The sequence below is a fragment of the Fundulus heteroclitus genome, chromosome 21 (assembly GCF_011125445.2).
Source record: "Fundulus heteroclitus isolate FHET01 chromosome 21, MU-UCD_Fhet_4.1, whole genome shotgun sequence".
In the NCBI taxonomy this organism is placed as follows: Eukaryota; Metazoa; Chordata; class Actinopteri; order Cyprinodontiformes; family Fundulidae; genus Fundulus; species Fundulus heteroclitus.
The window spans coordinates 39,802,089-39,829,993 of NC_046381.1; the positions used below are offsets into that span (position 1 = coordinate 39,802,089).

At 38.8% G+C, this 27,905-nt stretch overlaps 1 protein-coding gene and 1 long non-coding RNA gene across 3 annotated transcripts; one reads left to right on the forward strand and one right to left on the reverse strand.

Annotated features, from left to right (window-relative positions):
* Window positions 1-69: 69 nt before the first annotated feature.
* On the reverse strand, window positions 70-8,517 carry LOC118556763. 2 transcript variants are annotated; one of them, XR_004927341.1, is made up of 5 exons: window positions 8,479-8,517; window positions 4,755-4,928; window positions 2,872-3,001; window positions 657-830; window positions 70-320 (listed from the first exon to the last, which is right to left on the reverse strand). It is a non-coding gene; the product is annotated as an uncharacterized LOC118556763 (long non-coding RNA). The 2 variants fall into 2 exon arrangements; XR_004927340.1 differs by lacking the exons at window positions 4,755-4,928; window positions 8,479-8,517 and having other exon boundaries at window positions 2,872-3,465.
* LOC118556750 lies at window positions 8,046-27,905 on the forward strand (the record flags this gene model as incomplete). Its single annotated transcript, XM_036125006.1, is given in 11 exon segments — window positions 8,046-8,235; window positions 12,837-12,945; window positions 13,048-13,148; window positions 13,223-13,495; window positions 21,441-21,534; window positions 25,697-25,764; window positions 25,855-26,061; window positions 26,158-26,220; window positions 26,314-26,445; window positions 26,961-27,137; window positions 27,860-27,905. Coding segments are annotated over 10 exon segments (1,270 nt in total), but the record flags the coding sequence as incomplete, so codon positions are not given.

Genomic DNA, 27,905 nt, shown 5'->3' on the forward strand with positions numbered 1-27,905 from the left:
GTTGTCTTTGTGTCCAATCAGGAAGCCTGTCACCATTCTCCTCCCACTGAGAAGCTGCAGCTTCACTGAAAACACTGGATCTTTGCTTTGGTACCAACTGGGTTCAGAACAGTTCTGCTGACAGCAGCTGGACTCACTCCAACCATCTACTTACACAGATTCCAGTTTGTAGTCTGGACTCTTTACAAGATCCTGCAGTTGCTGAACATCTGACTCCTTCAGGTTATTTCTGCTCAGGTCCAGTCAGATGGGACGGGTTGGACTTCAGAGCCAATACCAGAGAATCACAACTGATCTTTGACAAATTGCAGCCCCACAAGCTGAATAAAGAATAAATCACTGAATCACAAATCACTGAAAGTCTGTCAGTTGGAAACAAAAATCCACCTTCAGAAGCAGAATCTAAAAGTAATAAAATTTATATTGAGATTTAGAGATTTTCACTCAAACAAGAAGTAGGAAGTAAGAAAGGCTGGTAGCCTTCAAAATATGAAAAAGACAGAAAAAAATAAAGTCCCCCCCAACACAGAGTTTCTCGGGGAAACACTAGACAATATTATCAGTGTGGATCAGTAGAATATCAGCCAGATGTCTGCAGTTTAGTGTCAACACAACTTTCACATCACAAATATCAGAACTAAAACATGGAGTCTGACCTCAATATCTGTAGTTTGCAGACGGGAGTTTGGAGAAAACCACAGAGCTCCTTCACTCCAGAATCTTTCAGGTCATTGGAACTCAGGTCTAGGTCTTTCAGATGGGAGGGGTTGGACTTCAGAGCAGAGACCAAAGAAGCACAGCTGATCTCTGACAACTTGCAGTACCTCAAACTGAATACATAATGAAAGATGTGAAGCCAACAGGATGCAGGTTAAAACTGAAATATGAGCAAATAAATAAAAATGTAGAGAATTAATTTCACTAAATGTAAAAGTCCAAGAAACATGATAAACTGATGTCTTATATCTGATCCAGTAGAACTGATTTAAAGAGTTTAACCCAGCAGAACCAGAAGATGTCAGAAACACTAAATTAAATACTACATAATTGGAGAACATAACCAAGAATCAGGAAATAACTTTAGATGAAAGTTATAGTAAAACATAAATAATGAAATAAAACTAATTCCAATCACACTGTCAATGTCTGGGAGACGTATCCTGTTTTCGTCACTAGATGGCATCAGTAAGCTAGGTGGCTGAGTGAAGCAGCAGGTATTTTCAATTGAGTTTCATCAGCAGTGTTGCCAAGTCTGCATATTATAAGCTACTTTGGACTTCTTTTTATATTAATAATAATAATATCATCTTTATTGTAATTGAAACATACATTACAATGACATTTTTTCTCTGCTTTTAACCCATCACCCTTTGGTAGCAGTGGGCTGCCACTGTGCGGTGCCTGGGAAGCAATCTTTTTTTGTCTAAAGTCGCTTGAAATGGTAGTGAGTTGCTCGTTGCGGGTTTTTTGGGCTTGTTTTTGAAAGTGTAGTCGGTTATTTGGGCTCTAAAATAAGCAATGATAAACACGTTAGACACCCACTTGCACTGCCGCGCTACAGACACAACTGGCTGAAATATCCCTCTGCCTCTCCATGTTCACACACTCCTACCTATAGAAAAAAATATACTAGATGCCTCGTTACGTGCTGGAGCGCATCCTGCATCGCCGCCACATTGGCTGGGTCTTTTCTACTGTAGGCTCCTATGGGAGCCGATTGCAGTAAAGGAAGAGGGAGCAGGTTTGCCCGTATTTTATGCAGCTTACGGTTGCAATAACGAGCACTAATTGCTGGAAGTAGATAACGTGGTGCAGATCACTATTTTAGGATGATATTCTGAAGCTAAAATTTTACGTGCTGATAATATTGCAGAAACCTAATTTATAAACCATACTTTAATGCTTATTAATTAGTTGTCTTTGTATTTGACAAACTAAAGCTGAATTACATTGCCAGTTGAGGTACGCTGGAAATATAGTGTCAGCACATGCAAGAAACTGTGCTGAATGGCTGTCTTTCAAAGATATTAAGCTCCTGCCTCAGGGGCAAACAAAGTGTAAGATACGAATCACTTAAAAATCATAAACCCTTTTCTAGGTTTTATTTTTAAATGTGTGTGCACATTGATATAAACACAGGCAAAAATGTGAAGAAATTATTGTTGTTGTTGGTGTGTACAGAAAGCTCAGGATTAGATGATTACATTTAGGATTAGATGTGTGTGAAAAAACAACAATAAATAATGAACAATAATAAACCCACTTATGAAAAATATTTGAGCATGAGAACACGTATTTATGCACACATAATGTATATATCGTGGAGTGAAGTGTCTATGCATACTACGTCTGAACACCCCCCCCCCCCCCCCCCTTTGCCGCCTGTTTTGGGCTTGCTTTTATAGTGCTGGTTGCTTGTTTGTCTCAAAAAATCTGGCAACGCTGTTCATCAGGAGAGAAGTATATCAGGAGTCTGCTGCCAGCACTTCTTCTCCTGAGTCTCCGTTGTCATCTTTTCAGACTAGTTCAGACTCCTTCCTGACCTCGTGTGTGTGTCTGCTTCCGAGGTTGCTCCTGAATTCTGGATTCTGCTCCAGTTCTGTTCCTGGCTCCAGAATTTATTTACAAGAAATCAAGTTGTCCCTTTGGACTGATGCTCCTGGCAGGGAGATTATGGACTCCGACTCCCCTGGACTCTCCTGTGACCGAACATAGCTCACCCTTCATTGTGCTCCTCTTATCAGGTCTCCCTCAAATAAACCAGCTGAACTCTCACCTTGCTCATTCCTCCCTGGTGGCTTCTACTTTCCATCAAGAAACAAACTCAACCAAACACATTCTCAAGATTCTTCAGCATCTTCATTAACGTACCTGTCCTGTCCGTGAGCAGTTGAGGATCCACTCAGTGTTCCCGGTTCCAGACAACATGTTCTCAAACCTATTTCAATAAACCTTTTAATATTCACCAGTCTCCTGAGTGTGTTCTGCATGTGGGTCACATCTGTCAAAACCATGACACACACCAGATGTTATCTCAGCAGTGTCACAATAGTTTCTAACAATATTCACCTCTCAGGTTTATCAGGTCAAACTGCTCTCAGTCCAAAACATCACTTATCAGGTAAGCTAATATCGACTCAAATACGGATAACTGAGGCCAGAATAAAGCGCTGCAGGCCTGAGTCATTGCTTGGGTTTGTTGTGACTAAAAACAAACATCCAGGTCACTTGCTGAGCAAATCAACTAAAAAGCAACTGAACTTGTTAGGTTCATGGGGCCCAAATCCTTTGGAATTTGGATTGGATGGGAAAGAGTAGTTGGGGAACCCTTTAATGTGCAGCTGGTCCAGATGAGAAGGCAGGTGAGGGCAAAGGTCAACCCTCAGGTTTTTCTGAGGTTTGAAGATGTTTCGCTTCCTATCGAGAAAGCTTTCTCAATTCAAAATGTCTGGACCCTCAGACAGAGGCTTGTGCATCCCAAGGACAAAACCCCCAAACCTAAGATGAGCAGAGTGGTGTATGCAGTTCAGTGCAGTGAGGAATGTTCTGATCTTTATATTGGAGAAACCAAACAACCTCTCCACAGATGCATGGCTCAACACAGGTGAGCTACCTCCTCAGGGCAAGACTCTGCTGTCCACATACACCTTAAGGACAGAAATGTTCACATTTTGGACAAAGAAGACAGATGGTTTGAAAGGGGGTGAAGGTAGCCATCTACATGAGAGAAAAAACAACTTTAAACAGAGGAAGAGGGCTTATGTTCCAACTCTCAAAGACTTACAACACAGCTATAGGGTAGATTACTACCAATTATCACCTCAAACCTCCCCATTGCAGAGGCGTGGACAAATTCCTGGTTCAATTTCCAGGCCAACAATGACCTTAACATCTCCCCATTACTAAGAGCGTGGACCTGTTTCAGTTCAATTTGCATGTTATCTAAGCCATTACAAGGCCTTTGTTGGGTAGTACTAGACAGACATTTCAAATTGAGAAAGCTTTCTGGATAGGAAGCGAAATGTCTTTAAACCTCAAAAAAAGTTCAGTTGTTTTATTTAACTTTTTTTGTAATGACCATGACCTGGATGACTGAGAATCTTCACCAACATACGTCAACCCTCAAGGTCATCCAGGGCAGCAACATGTGAAGCCAAAGAAGCTGAATAACCAACGTCTGCTCTTACAGCGGGTCTAAAGATTGGCTCCTGGTCCATTCTGGCCATCAACAGCTCTTAGCTCCTATTGAGTTATTTACACAACTCATTTTCTTCTCATATCGAGTCATTAAGAGTTTAACTGGACAATAATGTTAGAAATTATTCAATATACAATACAGTAAAACCAGCGGCTATCTCATTGAAATACATGCTAATAGCGCTTAGCAATGCTAACTTTGGCTCAATGCATCATTCTGAAGCAGCAGAAAATATAAAGACTTTTATCTTGGGTTTGCTTCTTAAAGTCTGTTTCTAGTCTGTAACTTTAACCTCAGTAGTAGACAGCTTTAATCTCTTGTCGTTATAATTCTGCTCCTCACTGGGCCCTCTGGCTTCTTCCAACTTCATGCCAAATCCTGGCATGAAGTTGGAAGAAGAAAGAAACTTTAATTGTACCAAAGCAGTGAAAAAGAAACCAGACTTAACAATGAAGATCTGCAGTGTGGGTCAGTAGAATATCAGCCAGATGTCTGCAGTTTAGTGTCAACACGACTTTCACATCACAACTATCAAAACTAAAACATCGAGTCTGACCTCAATCTTTGTAGTTTGCAAAGGGGAGTCTGGAGAAAACCGCAGAGCTCCTTCACTCCAGCATCTTTCAGGTCGTTGTGGCTCAGCTCCAGCTCTGTCAGATGGGAGGGGTTGGACTTCAGAGCAAAGTCCTGAGAAGAACAACTGATCTCTGACAAACTGCACCTCCTCAATCTGAATAAAGAAAAAAAGATGTGAGCTGAAGCCAACAGGATGCAGGTTAAAAATTAAATATGAACAAATAAATTATATAATGTAGAAAATTAATTTCCCTGAATGTAAAAGTCCCAGAAAAATAATGAACTGATGTTTGATATTTGATCCAGTAAAACTGATTTAAAGAGTTAAAGCCAGCAGAACTAAAACATGTTATCATGACATGTGAAGGTCCAGATTAAGGTACGTTTCTCAGCAGTGGCGGCTGGTGACGAAGATGTTCTGGGGTTAGGGTTGGGGGGGGGGCAATTATTAAATCTTTTGATTTAATAATTGCCATATTAAATCAAAAGATATAATATGTCAATTATATAATAAAATTTGGGAGGAGGGAAAATTACCGATGAACCAGAAAAGATAATTCAAACCCACAAAATTACAGACCAATAGCCTTAACATCAAATCTATGTAAAATAATGGAAAAAAATGATTAATAATAGACTAGTATATTATTTAAATAATAAAGGATATATGTCAAAATATCAAAGTGGTTTTCGAAAAGGGAGAAGTACTAATGATTCAACACTATGTGTAGAACATGAAATTAGAAGAGCACAAGTAAATAAAGAAAGTGTAGTGGCAGTGTTTTTTGATATAGAAAAAGCATATGATATGGTGTGGGTTGAGGGATTATTAATTAAATTATACATGTTGGGTATTAAAGGGAAAATATTTAAATGGATTAAAGACTTTTTACCAAATAGGAAAATACAAGTCAGAAATGGTGAAGTTATATCAGAAAAATATATAGTAGAAAATGGAACTCCGCAGGGGAGTATTATAAGTCCGTTATTTTTCTCAATTATGATAAATGATGTATTTAAAGATATTGGAAAATGAATGGGGTGTTCACTTTTTGCAGGAGCTGTTTGGAAAAGAGTGAAAACTGTAGATTTCATGGTAAAGAAATTACAAGAGATTATTATTGAAATAGAGAAATGGGCGTTTCAATGGGGATTTAAGTTTTCAGTTGAAAAAACAAAAGTAATAATATTTAATCAGAAAAAAATAAACAAGGAAGTAAAATTAAAATTATATAAACAAGAATTAGAGCAAGTAAAGTGTGTAAAATTTTTAGGATTATGGTTTGATGAAAAACTAAAATGGAATATACATATTCAAAAGATTATTGATAAATGTAAGAAAATCCTAAATATTTTGAGATGCTTGGCTGGCAGTGATTGGGGAGCAGATAGTCAATCACTAAAACAGATTTATAAAGGTATGATTAGATCTAGACTTTGGATGTATAGTTTACGGTTCAGCAGCTAAAACACATCTGGCTAAATTAGACATTATCCAACATCAGGCATTAAGATTATGTACTGGAGCATTTAAAACCACACCAACAGCAGCAATAGAAGTAGAAATGGGAGAAATGCCATTAGATTTAAGAAGAACAAAATTAGAAATAAATTATTGGCTGAATTTAAAAGGTAATAACAAGATCATCCAACTTGTGAAATTTTAAATCCATGTTGGGAAAAAGAAAAGAAAGACATGAGGAGTTTTGGATGGACAATTGAAAATAAAATAAAAGAATTTAAAATTAATAATTTAGAAATTACGCAAACAACACCAATATCGATTATACCACCATGGATTTTACCAGAAGCGACAGTAGATATGACAATAATGGAAAAGAAACAAGATAAATCTTACATTGTAGATAGTTATTCGGTACAGTTACATTTAAACAATTATTATCAATATATTCAAATTTATACAGATGCATCAAAAATAAATGAAAAAATAGGAATAGCATTTGTAGTACCAGAATTCAATATAAGAATGGGAAAACGAATTACAGACGGATTATCAGTATACACAGGAGAAATGTTGGCAATATTATTAGCTTTACAATGGGTAGAAGACATAAAACCATTAAAAACAGTCATTTGTTCAGATTCAAGTTCTGCATTATTAAGTTTAAAATATAATAAATCAGATAGTAGGATGGACATTTTATTAGAAATATTTCATACACTATTCAGAATACAAAACATGGGTTTAATAGTTATATTTGTGTGGGTTCCAGCGCATATTGGGGTAGAAGGAAATGAGAGGGCAGATAAATTAGCAAAGAAGGCGATTCAAAATCCTATAAGTTTTACCATTAAAATAAGTAAATCTGAGGGAAAGAGTATGATTAAAGAAAAACTTATGGAAAAATGGCAAAAAAAGGTGGGACGAAGAAAAAACAGGTAGATGGTTTTATAAAATTCAAAAAACAGTAAGAGAAAAAAGAAATGGAAGACGAAATAGAAAAGAGGAGAGGGTGATAACAAGATTAAGATTTGGGCATACAGGACTTAATTATACACTTTATAAAATTCAAAAGCATAATACCGGTAAATGTGATTATTGTGGAAAATATGAAACAGTAGAACATGTTATATTAGAATGCAATAAATATGAAAGAGAGAGAACAAATATGAAGAAAGAGTTTAAATGTATTAAGGAAAAGATTAATTTGTTAGATATTTTGAGGAAGCATTTGGGGAGTAAACATATACAAATAGTTATTCAATATTTAAAGAAAACTAAATTATATCATAGAATAGATATATATATAGATATATCTATAGATAGATAGATAGATAGATAGATAGATAGATAGATAGATAGATAGATAGATAGATAGATAGATAGATAGATAGATAGATAGATAGATAGATAGATAGATAGATAGATAGATAGACCATTAAGAACCACACTCCATACCAATAAGTGGCGGTAATGCTACTTAAAATTTGTTGCCAACCGCCATAAAACTCCAGAAGAAGAAGAAGAAGAAGATATTTCAAAGAATATGATTAAAATAGGTGTGTCTGTGAATGGGTGCATGATCTAGGGGGTGGATTATAAAGATATATATAAAAATGGATGAGAGTATGTAGGTATATATAAATAGGAAATTCATTTAGTTAAATTATATATTAAAGGTAGGAGTAGGAAGATACAAATACTTATACTGTATAAATTGATAGTCCATTTCGAACCCCACTCCATACCAGTAGGTGGCGGTAATGCTGCTTAAAGTTTGTTGCCAACCGCCAATAAAATCAAGAAGAAGAAGAAGAAGAAGAAGAAGAAAAAAACCCGAAGCAGGCGGCCATTAAACCCATAGACATCACATGGAGAACTCTTGCCGTGTTATTGTGTTCTATAGTCAGCAATGAGCAGCTCTCGCCATTGAGTTGTTATCCAACCTTAAGGATTAGAAGAAGGAGCATAACTCAAGGTTGTTGGAACAGTTGTAAAGGTAAGTGAATTTGATCAATATTATACTGTGCAGCTGTGACCTAACGCAGTACGGTCGTTTTTTTGTTGCCGTTTTAATGAAAACAATCTGGCAGGTTTCACCGATGAAACGAACTGTTTAAAGACAGAAACATGACCATTGTTGCTTAGATATTCTTGGGTATGGTAGGCTTTTTCAGGTCTGTGCCTCCTTCCAAAAAACGCCAAAAACGCGCGTAGACCCTGTAAACAATGCTCCCCTCACCGAGGTGAAGTTGGTTTGAAGCTGGATATTCAAGCTCCGCGGAGTCAGCGGGATCTAGCTCACGGTTGATCCGGTTGAGGGACTCCGATTTCGGCCTGTGTCTGTCAGCTGCTCCCTACTTCTGTAAAGTTAGAAAGATATTCACAGATTCGGCTTTTCCGGATCAATAACTCATCGGCGGATGGTTTCTTCTACAAACCCACACCTCTCTGTGACCACAGCAAGGCAGACACTGAGCTACAACCATAGTTTCCTCAAAACGAGTCTCCCACCGCGCAGGGAGAATTACATTGGACCCAATGCAGAGCTCGCGGCTCCGCAGATGCTTAGGGACCGTCTGCAAGTTGAAGCACCAGAAGAATAATCAGAGAGAAATATTCAAAAGCGGCACCAAGGAGAGGTGGATAACATCAAATTCTGATCTCACGTCTTTCATACCATATTTATTGGATACATTTTTTGAGGAATTTCCCAAAGCCTAAATGGCAAAAAGTCCCTTTTTGCTAGGTGTAGAATACAAAAGAAATCCATTAAACAATCTGTTTGCTCTATAAATCAAATAGCTTTGCATAGAGGGCTTTCCTTTTAATCAGATTTTATCATTTAGATAAGAAATACCTACACATTCACAATATTATTATTATTATTAAAATAAGCATACAATTATCAATAAGTACACTATAGATCATTGTAGTGCCAACAAACTTGTAGAATACATAGATCACTTTATCTGGATTATACTACAATTCTTACTTTGGGGAAATGTCTTTAACTCAATTTGAGATTTTTTTTCAATGTTATTATAAGCATATTATACTCAATAATTACACTATATATCATTGTAGTGCCACCAAACTGATCCTACACATAGATAACCTCATCTAGTTCATACTAGGCAAGGCAAATTTATTTGTATAGCACAATTCAGTACAGAGACAATGCAAAGTGTTTTACATGATTAAAATATAGGAAAATAAAACAGAGTAAAAGCAAGTAGGAATAAAATGTAGAAATAAAATAGACATTAAAAACAGTTGTACTAAAAAAGTTGAACTAGTGATGTTTCAGTAGAACAGTTAAAACCCTAAACAAATGTGTGTTTAATCTTGATTTAAAGGAACTCAGGCTTTCAGCACTTTTATAGTTTTCTGGAAGTTTGTTCCAGATCAGTGGAGCATAGGAACTAAATGCTGCTTCTCCATGTCTGGTTCTGGTTCTGGTTCTGCAGAGCAAGCTGGAGCCAGAAGACCTGAGTGGTCTGGAGGGTTGATGCCCTGATAACAAGTCTGTGATGGATTTAGGTGCTAATTCAGGGACTTATAGACTAACAGAAGGATTTTAAAGTCTATTCTCTGAGATCCAGGGAGCCATGGAAGGACTTTAGAACCAGGTCCATGTTCTCTACGTTCTTAGTCTTAGTGGAAGGACTTCAGAACCGGGTCCATGTTCTCTACGTTCTTAGTCTTAGTGAGGACTTCAGAACTGTGTCCATGTTCTCTACGTTCTTAGTCTTAGTGGAAGGACTTCAGAACCGGGTCCATGTTCTTTACGTTCTTAGTCTTAGTGAGGATGCGGGCAGCAGCGTTCTATATAGCGCCAATTCATGAAATATGTCATCTCCAGGCATTTTCCAAAATCAAATTCAATCAGATTATACAGATTGTGTCTTCTGTAACCCCAGTCGGTCGAGGCAGATGACCGTTCATACTGAGCCCGGTTCTGCCGGAGGTTTTTCCTTCCCGTTAATGGGTGGTTTTTCTTCCCACTGTCGCTTCATGCTTGCTCAGTATGAGGGATTGCAGCAAAGCCATGTACAATGCAGACGACTCTCCCTGTGGCTCTACGGTTCCCCAGGAGTGACTGCTGCTTGTCGGGACTTTGATGCAATCAACTGGTTTCCTTATATAGGACATTTTTGACCAATCTGTATAATCTGACCCAATCTGTATAATATGATTGAACTTGACTTTGTAAAGTGCCTTGAGATGACATGTTTCATGATTTGGCGCTATATAAATAAAATTGAATTGAATTGAGATTATACGGATAATAATTTTCTATATAAGAAAACCCTGTAGATTATATCAAATCTTGACAAGCAGCATTCAGAATCAGAATTACTATAAAAATTGCTCCGGGATTATTATAGTAATCGTCAATAGATCTATAATTCTGAGTCAGAATTACAGAGGGGGGGGGGGGGGGGGGGGGGTCTGAATCACTGAGGGGGGCGTTGTAGAGATTGATGACCACGGGTAGAAATGATTTCCTGTGGCGCTCTGTGGTGCATCTGGGTAAGAGGAGCCTTCTGCTAAAGGAGCTCCTCTGCTGGGTCAGTGTGTCATGGAGAGGGTGTGAGACATTGTCTAAGATGGACTGGAGCCTGGACAGCATCCTCCTCTCTGCCACGGTCATCAGAGTGTCCAGCTCCTCTCCCACAACATCACCGGCCCTCCTGATCAGTTTGTTCAGTCTGTTGTTGTCAGCGAGCCTCAGCCCACTGCCCCAGCATGTGACGGCGAAGAAGAGCGTGCCGGCAACAACAGACTCATAAAACATCCTCAGCAGCGTCTCACAGATGTTAAAGGACCTAAGCCTCCTCAGGTAAAAGAGTCGGCTTTGGTCTTTTTTGTAGACCGCCTCGGTGTTCCTGGTCCAGTCCAGCTATAAAACTGTACTTTGTTTCAACAACGTAAAGACTGTGCCTCATCTGGGTAAAGTAGTAGAACAATTTGACATAGATTTGGTGTCGGAGGGTCACATGACCTGGAAGCTATTGAAGAAATATAAATTATTTTAATTATAAAAAATCTTAAATATAAAAGGCTTAAATTGGAATAAAAACAAGTGTGCCTCATCAGGCTAGAGTAGAAGGGGGAGTGGTGGCCTAGTGGTTAGAGCACAGAGCTTCAGTCCCAGAGGTCCTGAGTTCAACTCCCACAAGCTGCCATTCTGGGTCCCTGAGCAAGACCCTTAACCCCTGATTGTTCCCCAGGCGCCGCACAGTGGCAGCCCACTGCTCCCCAAGGGGATGGGTTAAGATGCAGAAGTGAATTTCTCCATTGTGAGATCAATAAAGTTCAATTATTATTATTTGAACAATTCAACATAGAGTTGGAGTCATTGGGTCACATGACCTGGAAGCAATTGAAAAAAAGTACAATTTTTTTTCTTTAAAAATATCTTTAAAAAATGAAAATAGCTTTAAAATGGAATAGAAACAAGTGTGCCTTACAGATTTTATCTTTTGGCATGATTTTATATTAGCTTCGTCTTAGCTGGCATTCAGATTGATTTTATTTTTTGTTGTTGTTTCTCAAGAAACAAAAAAAAATTTAAGAGTGCTTGGTTCAAAGAGTTGTTGACGGTTCCTAACTGTGCATGTTGGAGGAGGGAGCAGCTGAGAGATACAGGCCGAAATCAGAGTCCCTCAACCGGATCAGCCATGAACTAGATCCCGCTGACTCCACAGAGCTTGAATATCCAGCTTCAAACCAACTTCACCGCATTAGTCAGTCTCTCTCTCTCTCTCACTCACTCACACACACTCTCTCTCTCTTACTCCCACTCTCCCGCTGGCTTTCCTCTGCCAAATTAGAGCAGAACTAATTTGGCCAAATATGTAATGTTGATTTCTTCATATTATGCTGTATAAATCAATAAAAAAAATTATAATCTTTTTTTTTTTTTTTTTTTTTTTTTTTTGGTGGTGAAGTTGTCAAAGGTTTCCTGAGTTAACCAAACTGAATTGTCAAAAATTAATCTGTTAAAGGTTATATTTTTACATAGAAAATAACAGAGCATTAACCTTAGGACATTTATTAATATTTAAAGCTATGCTTCACGCTGTCGAGCTTGTTGGTTTAAGGAAGATCCAATCCCTATCCACACCCCCCTCTCTTCTGGTCTCCTCTGTGCACTCAGGCTAAATCTGTTATGAACTGCAGTCCCTGAAATGGGATACGCCTCATTAGCGTACATGTGCTGGAAAAAGCAGAATTATCTACTCTCGTATATTGTAGAGACGTCTTAGTTAAATTAAAAGATTTAAACTGAGATCTGCAAGTTTGATCCAGTAATAAAGTGTTTTATGTTCTTTTAAGTATGTTTGTGTCAGTGATATTTTTGTCAATTGAAAATCCCACTGGAAATATTTAAGTGTGAGGATTTGTTGTTTAATTCATCATCTACTAGAATTAAAGTTACAAACATTATATTCCTATTTACAGCTTTTACTAATTTGTGTATTAATACTAATGATGTATTGTAGAGTGTTCAGTGTGTGATAAAGAAAAGCTTAAAATATGTGAAGCTGTCGTAGTTTATGGTTTGCTAACCTTGTTTTTCTTTATTTTTAGATGCCTCGTCTTAAAAGTTTTCGTCGTGCACAAGCCTTTAGAAAGAGGAAGAATGACCTCAAACGAGTGGAGGTCGACATCAAAGTTGAAGAAAACACGTTTGTGGCTTGTATGTTTGTTTCATAGATACTTGTGACATTTGTGCTTTGGTTGTATATTGTTGATTAACAAGCATGAAATAAAATATTTACTTGTGTTTCCTGACTGGAAGGTCAAGGAACAGGAAACCGTCAAAGAGATAGACCTTGGCCGACCTCTTCTGCCAACAATACCTGCAAACTGGTCATTCCCCCAGAACCAATGGACAAGAAAGTCAGTTTAATTGACACATAAATTGATTAAATAATTATCAGCAGTGTTATAATACTATTTTGTATTTTTTTTAGTTTGTCTTTGTTGTAGGAGACTCTCATCTAAGGGCTGTTGTGGATGGATTTGCTCCTATTAAAGCAGACGGTCTTTACTTTGGTTTCTTGGCCGTCCCTGGAGGAACAGCGTTGGACCTGAGAACCGAGCTCCTCAATGCGGTCATCCCACGCACCCCTGATGTAGTTTGTTTGTTAGCTCCAAGCAACACTTTGAGGAGAAGCACTGTTGTCAGTGAAGCTGGGAAACGGTTTGAAAAGCTCCTAACAACTGTTTGCACACTTTTTCCAAAGGTAAGCTCTTGTGTTGGTCTATGATAAAAAAAAAATTAATCTGTAAATTAGTAATGCAAACATACAAGTATATGTAGCACCATAAATACCTGTAAGTAAAACAATTGTTTAAGATTTTTAATTCGGTTCAATTCAATTTTATTTATATAGCGCCAAATCACGAAACATGTCATCTCAAGGCACTTTACAAAGTCAAGTTCAATCATATTATACAGATTGGGTCAGATTATACAGATTGGTCAAAAATGTCCTATATAAGGAAACCAGTTGATTGCATCAAAGTCCCGACAAGCAGCATTCACTCCTGGGGAAGCGTAGAGCCACAGGAAGAGTCATCTCAATTGTACATGGCTTTGCTGCAATCCCTCATACTGAGCAAGCATGAAGCGACAGTGGGAAGAAAAACCACCCATTAGCGGGAAGGAAAAACCTCCGGCAGAACCGGGCTCAGTATGAACGGTCATCTGCCTCGACCGACTGGGGGTTACAGAAGACAGAGCAGAGACACAACAAGAGAGACAAAAAAGCACAGAAGCACACATTGATCTAGTAATCTGTTCTACATTAGATGGTAGTAGCGGGTGAGCCGTCTTCTCTGGATGATGTCACAGTTTAACAGAACGCCAGACCAGGTGCACCTACTATGAAGATAAAAGAGAGAGAGCAAAAAGTTAAAAGCTGAAATGACAACACGTAATGCATAATTGAAGAACAGTAGAACTCAATAGAGTGAGAAAATTAGATCCTGATATGCTGCAGTAGCCTAAGCCTATAGCAGTAAAACTATAAAGGTAGCTGAGAGTAACATGAGCCACTCTAGTTACAATTTTTGTCAAAAAGAAAAGTTTTAAGCCTAGTCTTAAAAAGGGTGTCTGCCTCACGGACCAAAACTGGGAGTTGGTTCCACAGGAGAGGAGCCTGATAGCTAAAGGATCTGCCTCCCATTCTACTTTTAGAGACTCTAGGAACCACCAGGAGACCTTCAGTCTGAGAGCGAAGTGCTCTGTTAGGAACATACGGGGTAATCAGAGCTCTGATTTATGATGGAGCTTGATTATTAAGGGCTTTATACGTTAGAAGAAGAATTTTAAATTTTATTCTTGATTTAACAGGAAGCAATGAAGGGAAGCTAAAATTGGAGAAATATGATCCCTCTTGTTGATTTTCATCAGAACTCTTGCTGCAGCATTTTGGATCAGCTGAAGGCTTTGAACTGCATTTTGTGGACTTCCTGATAGTAAAGAATTACAATAGTCCAGCCTTGAAGTAACAAATGCATGGACTAGTTTTTCAGCATCACCCCGGGACAGAATGTTTCTAATTTTGGCAATATTCCGGAGGTGAAAAAAGGAAACTCTGGAAACCTGTTTAATATGGGATTTAAATGACATGTCTTGGTCGAAAACAACACCAAGATTTTTAACTTTATTACCAGAGGCCAGGTTAATGCCACCCAGATTAAGTGATTGGTTAAGAAGTTTATTTTTTGAGGACTCTGGCCCAAAGATTACAACTTCGGCCTTGTCAGGATTTAAATGCAGGAAATTTAAAGTCATCCAGCTTTTTATGTCATCAAGACATGACTGCAGTCGAAGTAATTGATTGGATTCATCAGGATTTATGGATAAATATAGCTGAGTATCATCAGCATAACAGTGGAAATTAATCCCATGCTGTCTGATAATTTTGCCTATCGGAAGCATATATATAGTAAATAGAATTGGTCCAAGGACTGAACCCTGTGGTACTCCACAGGTGACCCTAGAGTTTGAGGAAGAATTATTATTAACATGAATAAATTGGAATCTGTCCGACAGATAAGATTTAAACCAGCCTAATGCTTTTCCCTTAATCCCTACAGTATGTTCAAATCTTTGTAGGAGAATATTGTGATCAACTGTATCAAATGCAGCACTGAGATCTAACAGGACAAGTACAGACACAAGTCCATTATCTGAGGCCATGAGAATATCATTGGTGACCTTCACCAGGGCTGCTTCAGTGCTATGAGCTCTGAAGCCTGACTGAAACTACTCAAGTAGGTCATTACTTTGTAAATGTTCACAAAGTTGATTAGCAACTACTTTCTCAAGAATTTTAATTAGGAAAATATTAGATATAGGTATGTAATTGACTAACTGATCTTGATCAAGAGAAGGTTTCTTAAGTAAAGGTTTAATAACAGCTACTTTAAAAACCTGTGGTACATATCCATTTACTAAGGATAGATTAATCATGTCTAAAATAGTGCCACTGATCAAAGGGAATATGTCCCTAAACAACTTGGTTGGGATTGGGTCTAACATACAGGTAGAAGGTTTAGATGAAGGTAAAATTTTAGATAGCTCAGAAAGCTCTACTGCTTCTAAACAGTTCAAACACTGCGCAGATTCTAAAGATTCCTCCAATGCTGCCTCACTTACTGAGGACGAGGTAATCATGTTTGGGAGGATGCCAATTATTTTATTTTTAATGGCATCAATTTTATTTATGAAGAATCCCAAAAAATCATTACTACTAAGAGCTAAGGGAATGGATGGATCAACAGAGCTGTGGCTCTGGGTAAGTTTGGCAACTGTACTAAAGAGAAATCTAGGATTATTTTTATTCTCTTCAATCAATGATGAAAAATATGCTGCTCTAACTCTGCGGAGGGTCTTGTTATACAACAATAGACTGTCCCTCCAGATTAAGTAGGATTCCTCTTGGTGTGTAGAGCGCCATTTTCTCTCCAATTTCCTAACATTGTGCTTCAAGGAACGCAGCTCTGAATTAAACCAGGGAGCCAGCTTCCTGTGAATAATCACCTTCTTTTTCAAGGGAGCTACATTGTCTAATGCAGAACGCAATGAGGAAGTCACATTGTTAGCAAAGGTATCGATTTGTGAATGGGAAGAAACAGCATTGCTGCCATCTACAGGGCATTTCTGCAATACTGAGGATATTAAAAAGGGGACAGACTCTTTAAGTTTTAATACAGCATTATCCGATAAAGATCTACTATAATGGAACTCTCTTTTGGGGGTGGAGAACTCAGTTAGATTAAACTCAAATGTTATTAATAAATTATCAGACAGGACAGGGTTGTGAGAGAATACTGTTAATTCTTCACAATCAATGCCATATGTCAGAACAAGGTCTAAAGTATGGAGCCGAGAGTGCGTCGGTTCATGCACATTTTGAGCAAAACCAATTGAATCTAGGATAGTTTTAAAGGCTACACTAAGGTTATCACATTCAGTGTCAACATGGATGTTAAAATCACCCACTATAATAACCGTATCAGTATTTAACACCAAATCAGTTAAGAAATCTGACAACTGATCCAAAAACTGAGTGTAAGGGCCTGGTGGACGTTACAAAACAACAAACAGAAGAGGTTTTATTGCTCTGCAGTTTGGATGAGGGAAACTGAGGGTTAAATGTTCAAAAGAACTGTAATTATTAGTTGGCCTGGGACTAATTAATAAATCAGACTGAAAGATAGTTGCCACTCCTCCTCCTCTTCCCACAGATCTGGGAATGTGGAAATTTGAATAACTGGAGGGGGTTGACTCATTTATACTAACGTAGTCCTCTTGTAGCCAGGTTTCTGTGAGACAAAACAAATCAATCTGATTATCAGAAATCAACTCATTAACTAACAAAGTCTTTGGAGGGAGAGACCTTATATTTATTAGACCACATTTAATTCTTTTATTTTTTGGTTCAAAGTGATCCATATGGATTTGTATTAGATTTTTATGATTTGTTCCTTTTAGATCAGTTTTTGAACTGTTAAGTTTTGGCCGTGGGAAAGACACCGTCTCAATAGGATAATGGGTGGGTAACAGTACAGAAGCTGCAGAGAGGTGTGTTAAACTACGGCTCTGCTTCCTGGTCTGGACCCTGGGTTGTCAGCATTTAGGAAAACTAATAAATCCGGCCAGATTTCTAGAAAGAAGAGCTGCACCATCCAAAGTAGGATGGATGCCGTCTCTCTGGATCAGACCAGGTTTTCCCCAGAAAGTTCGCCAGTTATCAATGTAGCCCACGTCGTTTTCAGGACACCACCTAGACAACTAGCGGTTGAATGACTACATGCGGCTAAACATGTCATCACTGGTCAGATCAGGCAGGGGACCAGAGAAAATTACAGAGTCTGACATAGTTTTAGCAAACTCACAAACCGAAGCAACACCAACTTTGGTGACCTCTGATCGGCGTGACCGGGTGTCATTACCGCCAGCGTGGATAACAATTTTGCGGTATTTACGCTTATCCTTAGCCAGTAGTTTTAGGTAGGATTCTATGTCGCCTGTTCTGGCCCCTGGTAGGCATTTAACACTAGAATTACCAGAGAAGGGTCATTTAACATTTCTACCTTTGGAGCCCAGAGACGGGTCAACTGACCTGAAGGATTTTAATTAGCATCCTATAAGCAGTTGTGAACCGGCGCTTTTGTTCTGTAAATAAGGCCATTACTGGTGCAGCAAAGGAAGGGGGAAGCTTAACTCCCTACTAACTGTCTAGTTAGTTCTATTCAGTATATTGTATTTTACAATATAAAGATTATATATATTATATTTAGCTTAGTTTTATTTTAGCAAAAAAGCACAATGAATTAATTTTAATATTTTAAATGGAGATATATTTTACAGCCAGTTACAGCTGTGAGCAATGACCAGAAGTATTTGTGTCTAAGTCAAGAGGACTGAAATTCCAGCATGAGAAATATACAAAAGAACAACAGTTATTTGTTTGAATGCTTTTTATTTTTGTCATTAAAAACAATACAAAAAATACAAGAAATAAAACAATTCCACACATATTTACACTAGGCACAGTGGGGGGCTGCGTGTGTGTGAGTGGCATGTCCTTGTGTGACTGGCATTTCAGCACTCATTTAGCAGTCTGTCTGCACTGTCGGAACATACCTGGCACTGCCAAGGTATGACCCTGGTGCATTTGCCACATGTGTATTTGTAGCAGTCAACGCATCTCACAGTTGCACAGTTGTTCCTGCATCGATGGTTGACCTGACACTTTGCCCTTTTGCCTGAGCTGGGTGTGAAAGGTTGTTGCCGAAGCAGCTTCTCCTTGTGTGCCTTCTTCTCACTCACATGAGAGTTACCCAACTCTTTGGCAAGCTCAACCAGGAAGTCCACCCGTCTCTCCTGCACCCCAATGCATGCCTGATAAAGCACATGTGCATTCAGTGCTGCCATGTCAATCATGTTGTAGAACACGGCAACTGGCCATCTCCGTGTTCCTGCACGCACGCTGTACTCCCGCACCATTTGGTCCATCACATCCACACCGCACTTTGTTTTGTTGTATTGTGTGACCGTGTTTGGCTTCCTTTTGGTGGTATCCTCAGTCTCAACCACGCTGTGCATGCTGCTGAGAACATAAACGGCCTTCTTCCGTTTGGGCGCATACACCGTCAGCGTGGCACCAGTGGTTGAAAACACCTGAGTGGTGAATTCAGTGCGATCCATCTGTCTAGCGGATTGAGGAATTTCCCGTCGTCTCTTGTTGACTGTGCCGAGGATAGTGGTTTTCTGGCTAAGCAGTCGTTGTGCAAGTGACAGTGATGTAAAGAAATTGTCTGTGGTTACAGTTCTGCCCTTGTCCATGAACGGTTCCATCAGCCTCATCACTACAGTCTCGGACAGTCTCTCCCCACTGGGACGACTGGGGTCCTTGCCAAGATATGGGAAGACATTACAGATGTACTTTGATTTCAAGTCACAAGCCACCCAAAACTTGATGCCAAACTTGTCCGGTTTTGTTGCAATGTATTGCAGGAAACAGCAGCGAGTCTTTGATGGAAAAAGTTGTTCATCAATAGTGATGTGTCGACCAGGGTTGTAGGATGCGATGCAGTTAGTGACAAACGATCCCCAAACATCGGAGATTGCAGCAAACTTATCGGTCTCCGCTCGCTCACTGCGTGTAAACATGTCATCAAAGCGTAGGTGTCGCATGATGTCTTGGAAGCGGTTTTCGGGCCATAGTTTCAATGATCCTTGGGTTTCCCAGGTTTGCTGACCAGCTGTCACATAGTGATGGAACCTTGGTCACCCCCCGCAAGATAATGACTGAAATAAATGCCATTAGTTCCGGGAGATCCATGAACCAATCCAGCTGCTCCGTGTGACGTGCATGTTGAGTAGTCCATTCTCGAATGCTACGAAGCATGTCAAGAGTGATAAAACAGAGGAAGCTCTGAAGGCGACTCCGGATACTTCGTCTGGCCTTAGCGCTTGGCTCTCCATCTGTGGCGTACGGTTCTATTGGAGTGAAATGGAGATGTGTCCCCACTTGTTCTTCACGCCACACTGTGCCATCTTTCGCGGTCTCTGACGGCTCACTCCCCAAACGAGCTCTCTTTTTTGGTAGAGGGAGAGTCTCCTCATCTGCAAGATAAACAATTTCAAATTAACTTTTGGTTTGGTTCTAAATAAAAAAAAAATAGTCAGGAAAATAAAATAGGTAGGTTGAGAAATCTAACCTGAAGACAGCTCAGAGTCCGAATCCGGTTGAAGGTCTATATCTTCTCCATCTGAATCACAAGGGCTGGCACTGCTCAGAATCAGTTCCAATGCCTCCTGAGCGGTGAACCTCTTCTGCATTTTGTTTCTTGTGAACTAAATAGATGAAGCAGTCACCTATTTATCCTCCACAGCACAAAAGGTTGCATGCAAATTTGCATGTGCAAAGTCTCCCAGATCTCTTTTGCTACACCTTAGCATGATTTTTTTGAGGTGGAGCAACACAATCTGGTTAGTTTTCTACTGTAGAGCTGCCTCCATCATAGATCACACCCACCCCCAACATGGACTATTCACACGTACCTTCTGGCCTGACAATACAGAAGGGTGGAATGCTTTTGTGAGTTCGGCTCTCCTCCCCCCCCCTGCTGATTCCTCAGGCAATGGCCACATTTACAATTGAACACATGATGCTAATTTGAGCCACCAGAGTCGTCAGTTTGGACTCAGGGTCTTTTGACCCTCTTTCGGGACTTCAGGGGGGGAGGTCGAAAACCCTGGTAATGCTAGTGTTAACTATGGTCCCTGGTTTCTTTAGTGCCACATTTCTCATTATGGAGCTGCCAATAATTAAGGTCGGCTCCTCAGCGAGACTGTCGCTCAGAGGGGAAAATTTATTAGAAACGCAGACGGGTTGGTGGTGATCTGGGGTCTGTAATCTAGAGCTATGCTTCCTACGAACTGTCACCCAGCCAGCCTGGTTACCAGGCTGCTCGGGTGCTACTGCTTTAGGTTCGCTACGTGAAGTTACTCTATGCGGCTCCGCGCTAGCAAAGGAGCGGCTATCAGCTGGTTTTTCAACAGCACGGAGCCAGGTCTCCAAATCTGACACCCTCGCCTCCAAAGCTACAAAAACACTACATTTATTACATGTACCATCATCACTAAAGGAGGCAGAGGAATAACTGAACATCTGACACAGAGAGCAGCAGATAGGAGACTTAGTCAGAAACGGAGAAGCCATTATGAGGCTAACGCTTGGCTAACGCTAGGCTAAAGCTAGGCTAGCGCCCTATTATCACGCCAAAGAATAAACTGTGTGAAACACGAGGAGTTCCCAAACGTGATGAGCAGCCACAGACAATGTTTTAAAAGTGCTTATGTTTGGAAACAGATGTTACAGCAAAGAGGTTTAAAGATAAAAAGCGAGAGAGCCTGGAGCAAAGCTCCGTCGTTCACACCGCAACAACAGGAAGTGACACAATACGCCTTACCGCAAACAGGAAGTCCGCCAGCCAATCACAGTGCATTTAATAAAAAATTCAATGCACTGCATTTACCAAAAGTGTTTAAAAGCATGGGTATGATTGAGTGTTCTGTAAAGTTCTCATAACAATGCCATAAATGTAAATGTTTATAAGGTTATTTAGGGACTTCTAAGTAATTTCCTACTTTATATCTTTTTAAAGGTGTTTGTGTTGGATTTCCCTCCAAGACTTGACGTGGATCCTCAGGTTCAGTCTCTTCTACGACAAGAATTCCGAAGAGTATCAGTGCAACTGGGTAAATACTGACCATATAGCTTTTTGCTTTGTAAAAATATAACATTTTAAGTATTCCTGAATGAAATGCCTTTATTTGTAACTTACTGTTTTAAGTAGTATTTAAACTGGTTATGAATCATTAATTGTTGAAGCAGCAGATCAGCGAGATTTTTCTCACAGATGATGTCTACATAGCTATTTATTACTTCCGATAATTTTTTTTTTTACGGTCTCCTACCCGCATCTCTCATTTTTTGCGTTAGCAAAATCCATCGAATCAAAACTATCTCGCTAGGCGGACTTTCCCAGTGACGTCACACCGTGAGTCGCAAACCCAGAAGTCGGCACCCGCTGTACTGTCTGAGTACTAAATCGATAACTTTGTTTTGCTTTCACAGCTTTTTTACAAGATGCCTCGTCGTTGTGTCGCTATGTACTGTTCCCATGAAGATGGAGGATTGCATGAGTGGCCAAAGGACACACTTGGAGCCCGTTTGTGGATCGTCATTTTAAAGACGACTGCCTCAGGGCTCCGGGATCTTTGGCTCTTCACAACCGCCATTCTTCTTCTTCTTTAGATTTTAAGGGCAGCTTGCATCCATTGTTGTTGCACTACTACATCTATTGGATCCTGATATAATTTCCTCAAATTCTCTGATCCCAGTATTTTTTTTAAACCGAAAAACCTTTTTCCCCTAAATACTATTTAGCTTATAAACCACATTCTCAAATTTAAATTCCTATTAAAACCTAATTTCGTTCTTAATAATCTTTGATTTACATATCTTCTACAATTAATAAAAAGATGTTCTATTGTTTCTACATCATGACACCAACAACAAAAACCAGTAAGCGTAAGAGTCCAAAATAATATTACATTTTTATTTTGTTCACATATTTTATGATGAACAGCCATGACCTCATATTATATATTTTGATGATTATTTGTACATCCCTTTTATATACTCAACAATGCAGATAATAAATCACTACAAATGATTTATATCAGTATCCTCCACCCATTCTTAAAGCTAATAATATAGCACATCATTCTACTGCATATATACTGAGATAATTAGATGTTCTTTTTTTAATTATCTTTAAGTTTGGAATCACCACTGCAATACTAGTTGCTTCAAACTTTGTCTTTTTATTTTTATGCATCTGTCTACATGTGTGTTGTCTTTTACTTTCCCTCCATTCATCCATCTATTTTTCATCCATCCATCGATTTTCCAACCCGCTTAATCCCTCATGGGGTCGCGGGGGTTGCTGGTGCCTATCTCCAGCATTCACTGGGTGAGAGGCGGGGTTCACCCTGGACAGGTCGCCAGTCTGTCGCAGGGCAACACAGAGAGACAAACAACCGTTCACGCACACACTCACACCTAAGGACAAGTTAGAGAAGCCAATTAACCTAACAGTTTTGGACTGTGGGAGGAAGCCAGAGTACCCGGAGAGAACCCACACATGCACAGGGAAAACATGCAAAATCCATGAAGAAAGACCCAGGGTTGGATTTAAACCTAGAACCTTCTTGCTGCAAGGCACCAGCGCTACCCACTGCGCCACTGTGCAGCCTCTTTTACTGCAATACCAGTTGCTTCACTCTGTTTTTATTTTCATGTATCCATGTCTACATGTGTGTTGTCTTTTACTTTCCTGTATCTGTTTATTCATTTGTGTGTAATTGCACCTCAGCAATAAAAAAAAATAGTTATGAGAAATTTTACTCACTGCTGCTTTTTTCAGACTGTGTAGACCACGGTTTGGAGATGCTACTAGCAGAGCTGGGGAAAATAAAAACTAAGCAGGTTGATGCAGCAACAGAGCCCCCATCACTGACAAGTTCATTTGGCAAACCAACAAAAGATGATGCCATCAATCTCTCATTCAGTTGATTTTCAAAAAGACCATGAAATCATTTAATTAGTAGCTGCTTATATAACATAACCACAACAATTTTGGTTACATGCATGTTTTAGATTCTATTCTTTCAGCTTGGGTTTTTTTTTTTAAACTGCCAACGTGTGACCTCTAAAAGTAATGTCATCTTCATGTCCTGGGGTGGGAAGTAAGCCCTTGTACAGCTGACTGCACACGAGGGTATCACAGCCCTGGTGTCTTTGCCTAAATAGTCCCAACACCATCTCACAAATTGTCTATAGCAGGGGTTAAAGGTCTCCGTCGCTGCGACGGATTTCCGTCATTTGGAAAACAAGCGCAAAAAGTTACGTCTAGATTTTTTATTTACGATCTTAGAAACAGCGCTCAACCAATGAAACCTGGCAGAGCCGGAGCATTAGCCAATCAGAAGGAGAGTAGGGCGGGTCTTCGCGAAGCGGACATCTGTCCATCTGAGGTTTATCGTGTTTATCAATTTAACTTTTGGAAGAGCGTCTCAAACTGACAACAGATGGTATGAATGAAAGAAGCGGTGGTCAAAGTTTTTCTTTGGATTTATGAACCAGCAGGTTAGAAAGTTCAGCAGACAACAACATCCCTGGGTAAGTGTGTCTGTCGCTGCTCCTGCAGTTAATTAATTTTTTCCACCTGTGGCCAATGTCAAAGCAGCGTTTACTCCCTGGCTTTCAGTAACTTCGCTGATAAACACGGTGACCAACCAGGGATCTCCTCATGATTCGCTTTTCTATCTTATTCAAAACTCGAAGAAAAAGTAACGCGCTAGCTCAAGCTAATTTAGCGTGAGGTCTTTTTTTTTTTTTTTTGAAGGGTCGTAATCTGCAACGATGTCCCCCATTTGACTGGGTCCAGTTCGGAAAAAGTACAATAAGATAAAATATTCCACATGTGTTTTTCTAAACATAAACTTTAAACCGGTTATGAAGTGTCCGTTAGCTTAACTTAACCTTGCGTGTGTATGTATGTATGTGTTTAACAGTAAAACAGTTGAAATGTAAAACAGCTTATGTGATGTAAATACTGATCCCAATTCTTTTGTTCTGGGATGTCTGTTGTTTCAATATGAAAAATCACTAAAAACAATTTGATTATTATAATATTTGATATAACATTATAGGGTGACATTAGTGTCAATAATTTTTTTGCATAGGTGATTCTACTTGGTGCGAGGGGGGGCAAATCAAATTCTGCTTAGGGCCCCCAAGAGACTCGGGCCGGCACTGCAGGGAATATATTCATTTTGAGTTGTGAATAACTGCTCATTCATTTTAGTGACTTTATTGATCACACAATGGAGAAATTAATTTGTCACATCGGCTCAATAATCAAAAGAAGGTGTGGAAAGGGTGCATCGGGTATCTTCAGTGCTTCCACATATATAAAGTGGATCGAGGAAAAGAAAATATACTTTCAATTGTTTCTTATATCATGCCAATTACAATTAATGAACAAATGTTAGATGCTTAATCCCTAAAAAGCTTAATGTCAACAAGACCAAGCGCCCTTGGAAACTCAAAGAAAGGGGGCAATGGAATAATTTTTATTTTGCATCAATAGAGCTGAAGTGATTGTGGTAAACTGGCATTTTAGCCATTAAATATCTATGGTGCCTAAAAGAAAATGATGTCAACGTAAAAATATCTGAACTGTGTAGTTAAAAGAAAAACGTGTCCTACCATTCATCTAATCTCCCGATGTGCTGTTGTTCCTGCGCTGCTCTCTCTTCCTCTGAAACATCTGGGTCGAACATGTGAGGCTCGAGAAACAAACATTCTTCCTCCGATACATCAGAATGGTCACCTGGTAGGAATCTCGCTCGGTTGAAGTTGAAATTTTGCTTTCAGATTGCTCGTTGTCGCTAACGCAGCTAGTGCTGTAATCGGCCATGTTGATATGAAGGTTCACGGTGTGACGTCACGACTTCCGGGTTGGAGGGCGACTGAAAAGTGGTCAGAATCTTTTCCGAATTTCTCTTGTATGTGAATTAAAAACAAAAAAATTGGTGGTATGTTTATTTTTTCACATTCTGCTATATATATATATATATATATATATATATATATATATATATATATATATATATATATATATATATATATATATATATATATATATATATATATACATACATACATACATACATACATACATACATACATACATACATACATACATACATACATACATACGCAAGGTTAAGTTAAGCTAACGGACACTTCATAACCGGTTTAAAGTTTATGTTATTTCTGCATTTAAAGGTGTGCAATACAAATCGGTTGCTGAGCTGTTTCCGATGAGTAAACTGCACCTGTGGAGCAGAGATGGGGTAAGGCATGAATTCAAAGAGTTTCATAAAGTATAACTTTAACAAATGAATTGATGATAACTAATGTGTACTTATTCATTTTGTTAAAAGGTACACCTTAGTGATGATGATGGGATGAAGATCCTAACTAAAGCTATATATGAGACCTCAGATGAGCAGATTCCCAAGCCAACTGCTGAGACCAAAGTGACGCCCACCATGTCACACTCTCCCCCAAAGTTGCTTTGTACACCTGATGTTCCAGTTGTGGCCCCACAAAACCCCTTTGAATCGGAGGTTGTTGGATCCCACAAGAAGGTAACGTAGTTCACTGTTAGTTTGACTGAACATTTGAGTGTATTTTAAATATTTTTTTTATTAGATTTATGATTATTGTTTTCTGCCAAACTATAGGCTTCTCCTACTTCAAGCCAACATAAAAACTGTGCTTCACCAAAGAGAGTTCTCCATCTAAAGGTTAGTATTTGTAAAACCTTTTTATTTAACCTTTTTTATTCGACTGTTTCTCAATGAAATCATTAGGTGTAATAAACTTTTTATTATTTACAGGTGGAAGAAGAAATGAAGTTTTCTGTGGAGCTGAATCCAAAGTGGTTGGATGATGACATGCTGGGAATCTCGTGGGACGGCAACACATCAACTTTAGAAGATGCTTCTATTGCATCATTTCAAGAACCAATGGTAATCCTGATGTGTTTATATGCGTAATGTATAATTTTGATCCCAAACACATTGTTGGCACTGTCTTCAAATTAATTGGCTATTAAAATTTAAAGGAATGCCATGTATGAAAAAAGTATAAATTATTGATAATACCTTTTAATCTTCTAAAACAAGGAATATATTGAAGTAAAGCATATTTTTTGTTTGTAAAGTGAAATTCCTGTCCATTTATTTCATTTAGACACAAATACTTTAAGCTTAAGTCATGGATTATCTCACTATATATATGACATGCATACATATTTTTATTTCACTTTCTAAATTAGCTACTAAAATATGAAAATGCTATTTAAAATATCTTAATTTTCCTGGGTTGCTCTGTTTAAGTGACTGTTTAAAATCAATCTGAAAGGAAAGTAGTTGGGTCTAACCAGGGTAAAGTAGTTTACTGATAGTTTGACTGAACGTTTCAGTGTATTTTTAATATTGTTTCATTAGATTTATTATTGTTGTTAATTTCTGCCAAACTATAGGCTTCTCCAAGTTCAAGCCAACATCAAAGCTGTGCTTCACCAAAGAAAGAAGAAGAAATGGAGTTTTCTGTGGAGCTGAATCCAAAGTGGTTGGATGATGACATGCTGGAAATCTTGGGGGACGGCAACACATCAACTTTTGGAGATGCTTCTACTGCATCATTTAAAAAAACAAAGGTAATCCTGATGTGTTAATATGCACAATATATAACTTTGATCCCAAACACTTTTTGTTTGGGATCAATTTTTAAATGAATACCCTGTTAAAATTTGAAGGAATGTCATGTCTGAAAAAAGCTTATTATTGAGAAGACTTCCGTTCTTCTAGAAAAAAGAAGTAATAAAGTAAAGCATAATATTTTTATTTTTGAAGTGAAATTTGTATCCATTTACTTAGTAATGTAATAATAGTAATAGTAATATCATCTTTATCATCATTGAAACATACATTACAACGAAATTTGTTCTCTGCTTTTAACCCATCCCCTTGGGGAGCAGTGGGCTGCCATGTGCGGCGCCCGGAGAGCAATCTGGGGTTAAGGGTCTTGTTCAGGGACCCAGAGTGCCGGGACTGGGAATCGAATAGGGTACTTGCATCCTTCTCTGAGTGCAAGCGCGCTGCTCTAACCACTCGGCCACAACCCCCCCATTTAGCCATAAATACTTTAAGCTTTAATCATGGGTTATCTTACTGTATATAACATGGATACATAGTGTTTCCCTTCTAGGTTGGCTACTAAAAACATGAAACTATGTGAAACGCTTTAACTTTGTGTATAGAACATGTTTAACTCTGTTCACTCAAACAGAGCATACCAGCAGAGCAGTTAATCGTTTTTTAAACTTCTTGAATTGTCCTTATCCCAATCTCTAATTGTACCCTTGTTTTTTTGTATTAGAGCTGTGACAGAGTAGTGGCTGGTGAGGAAACTGTCACCAAAAACG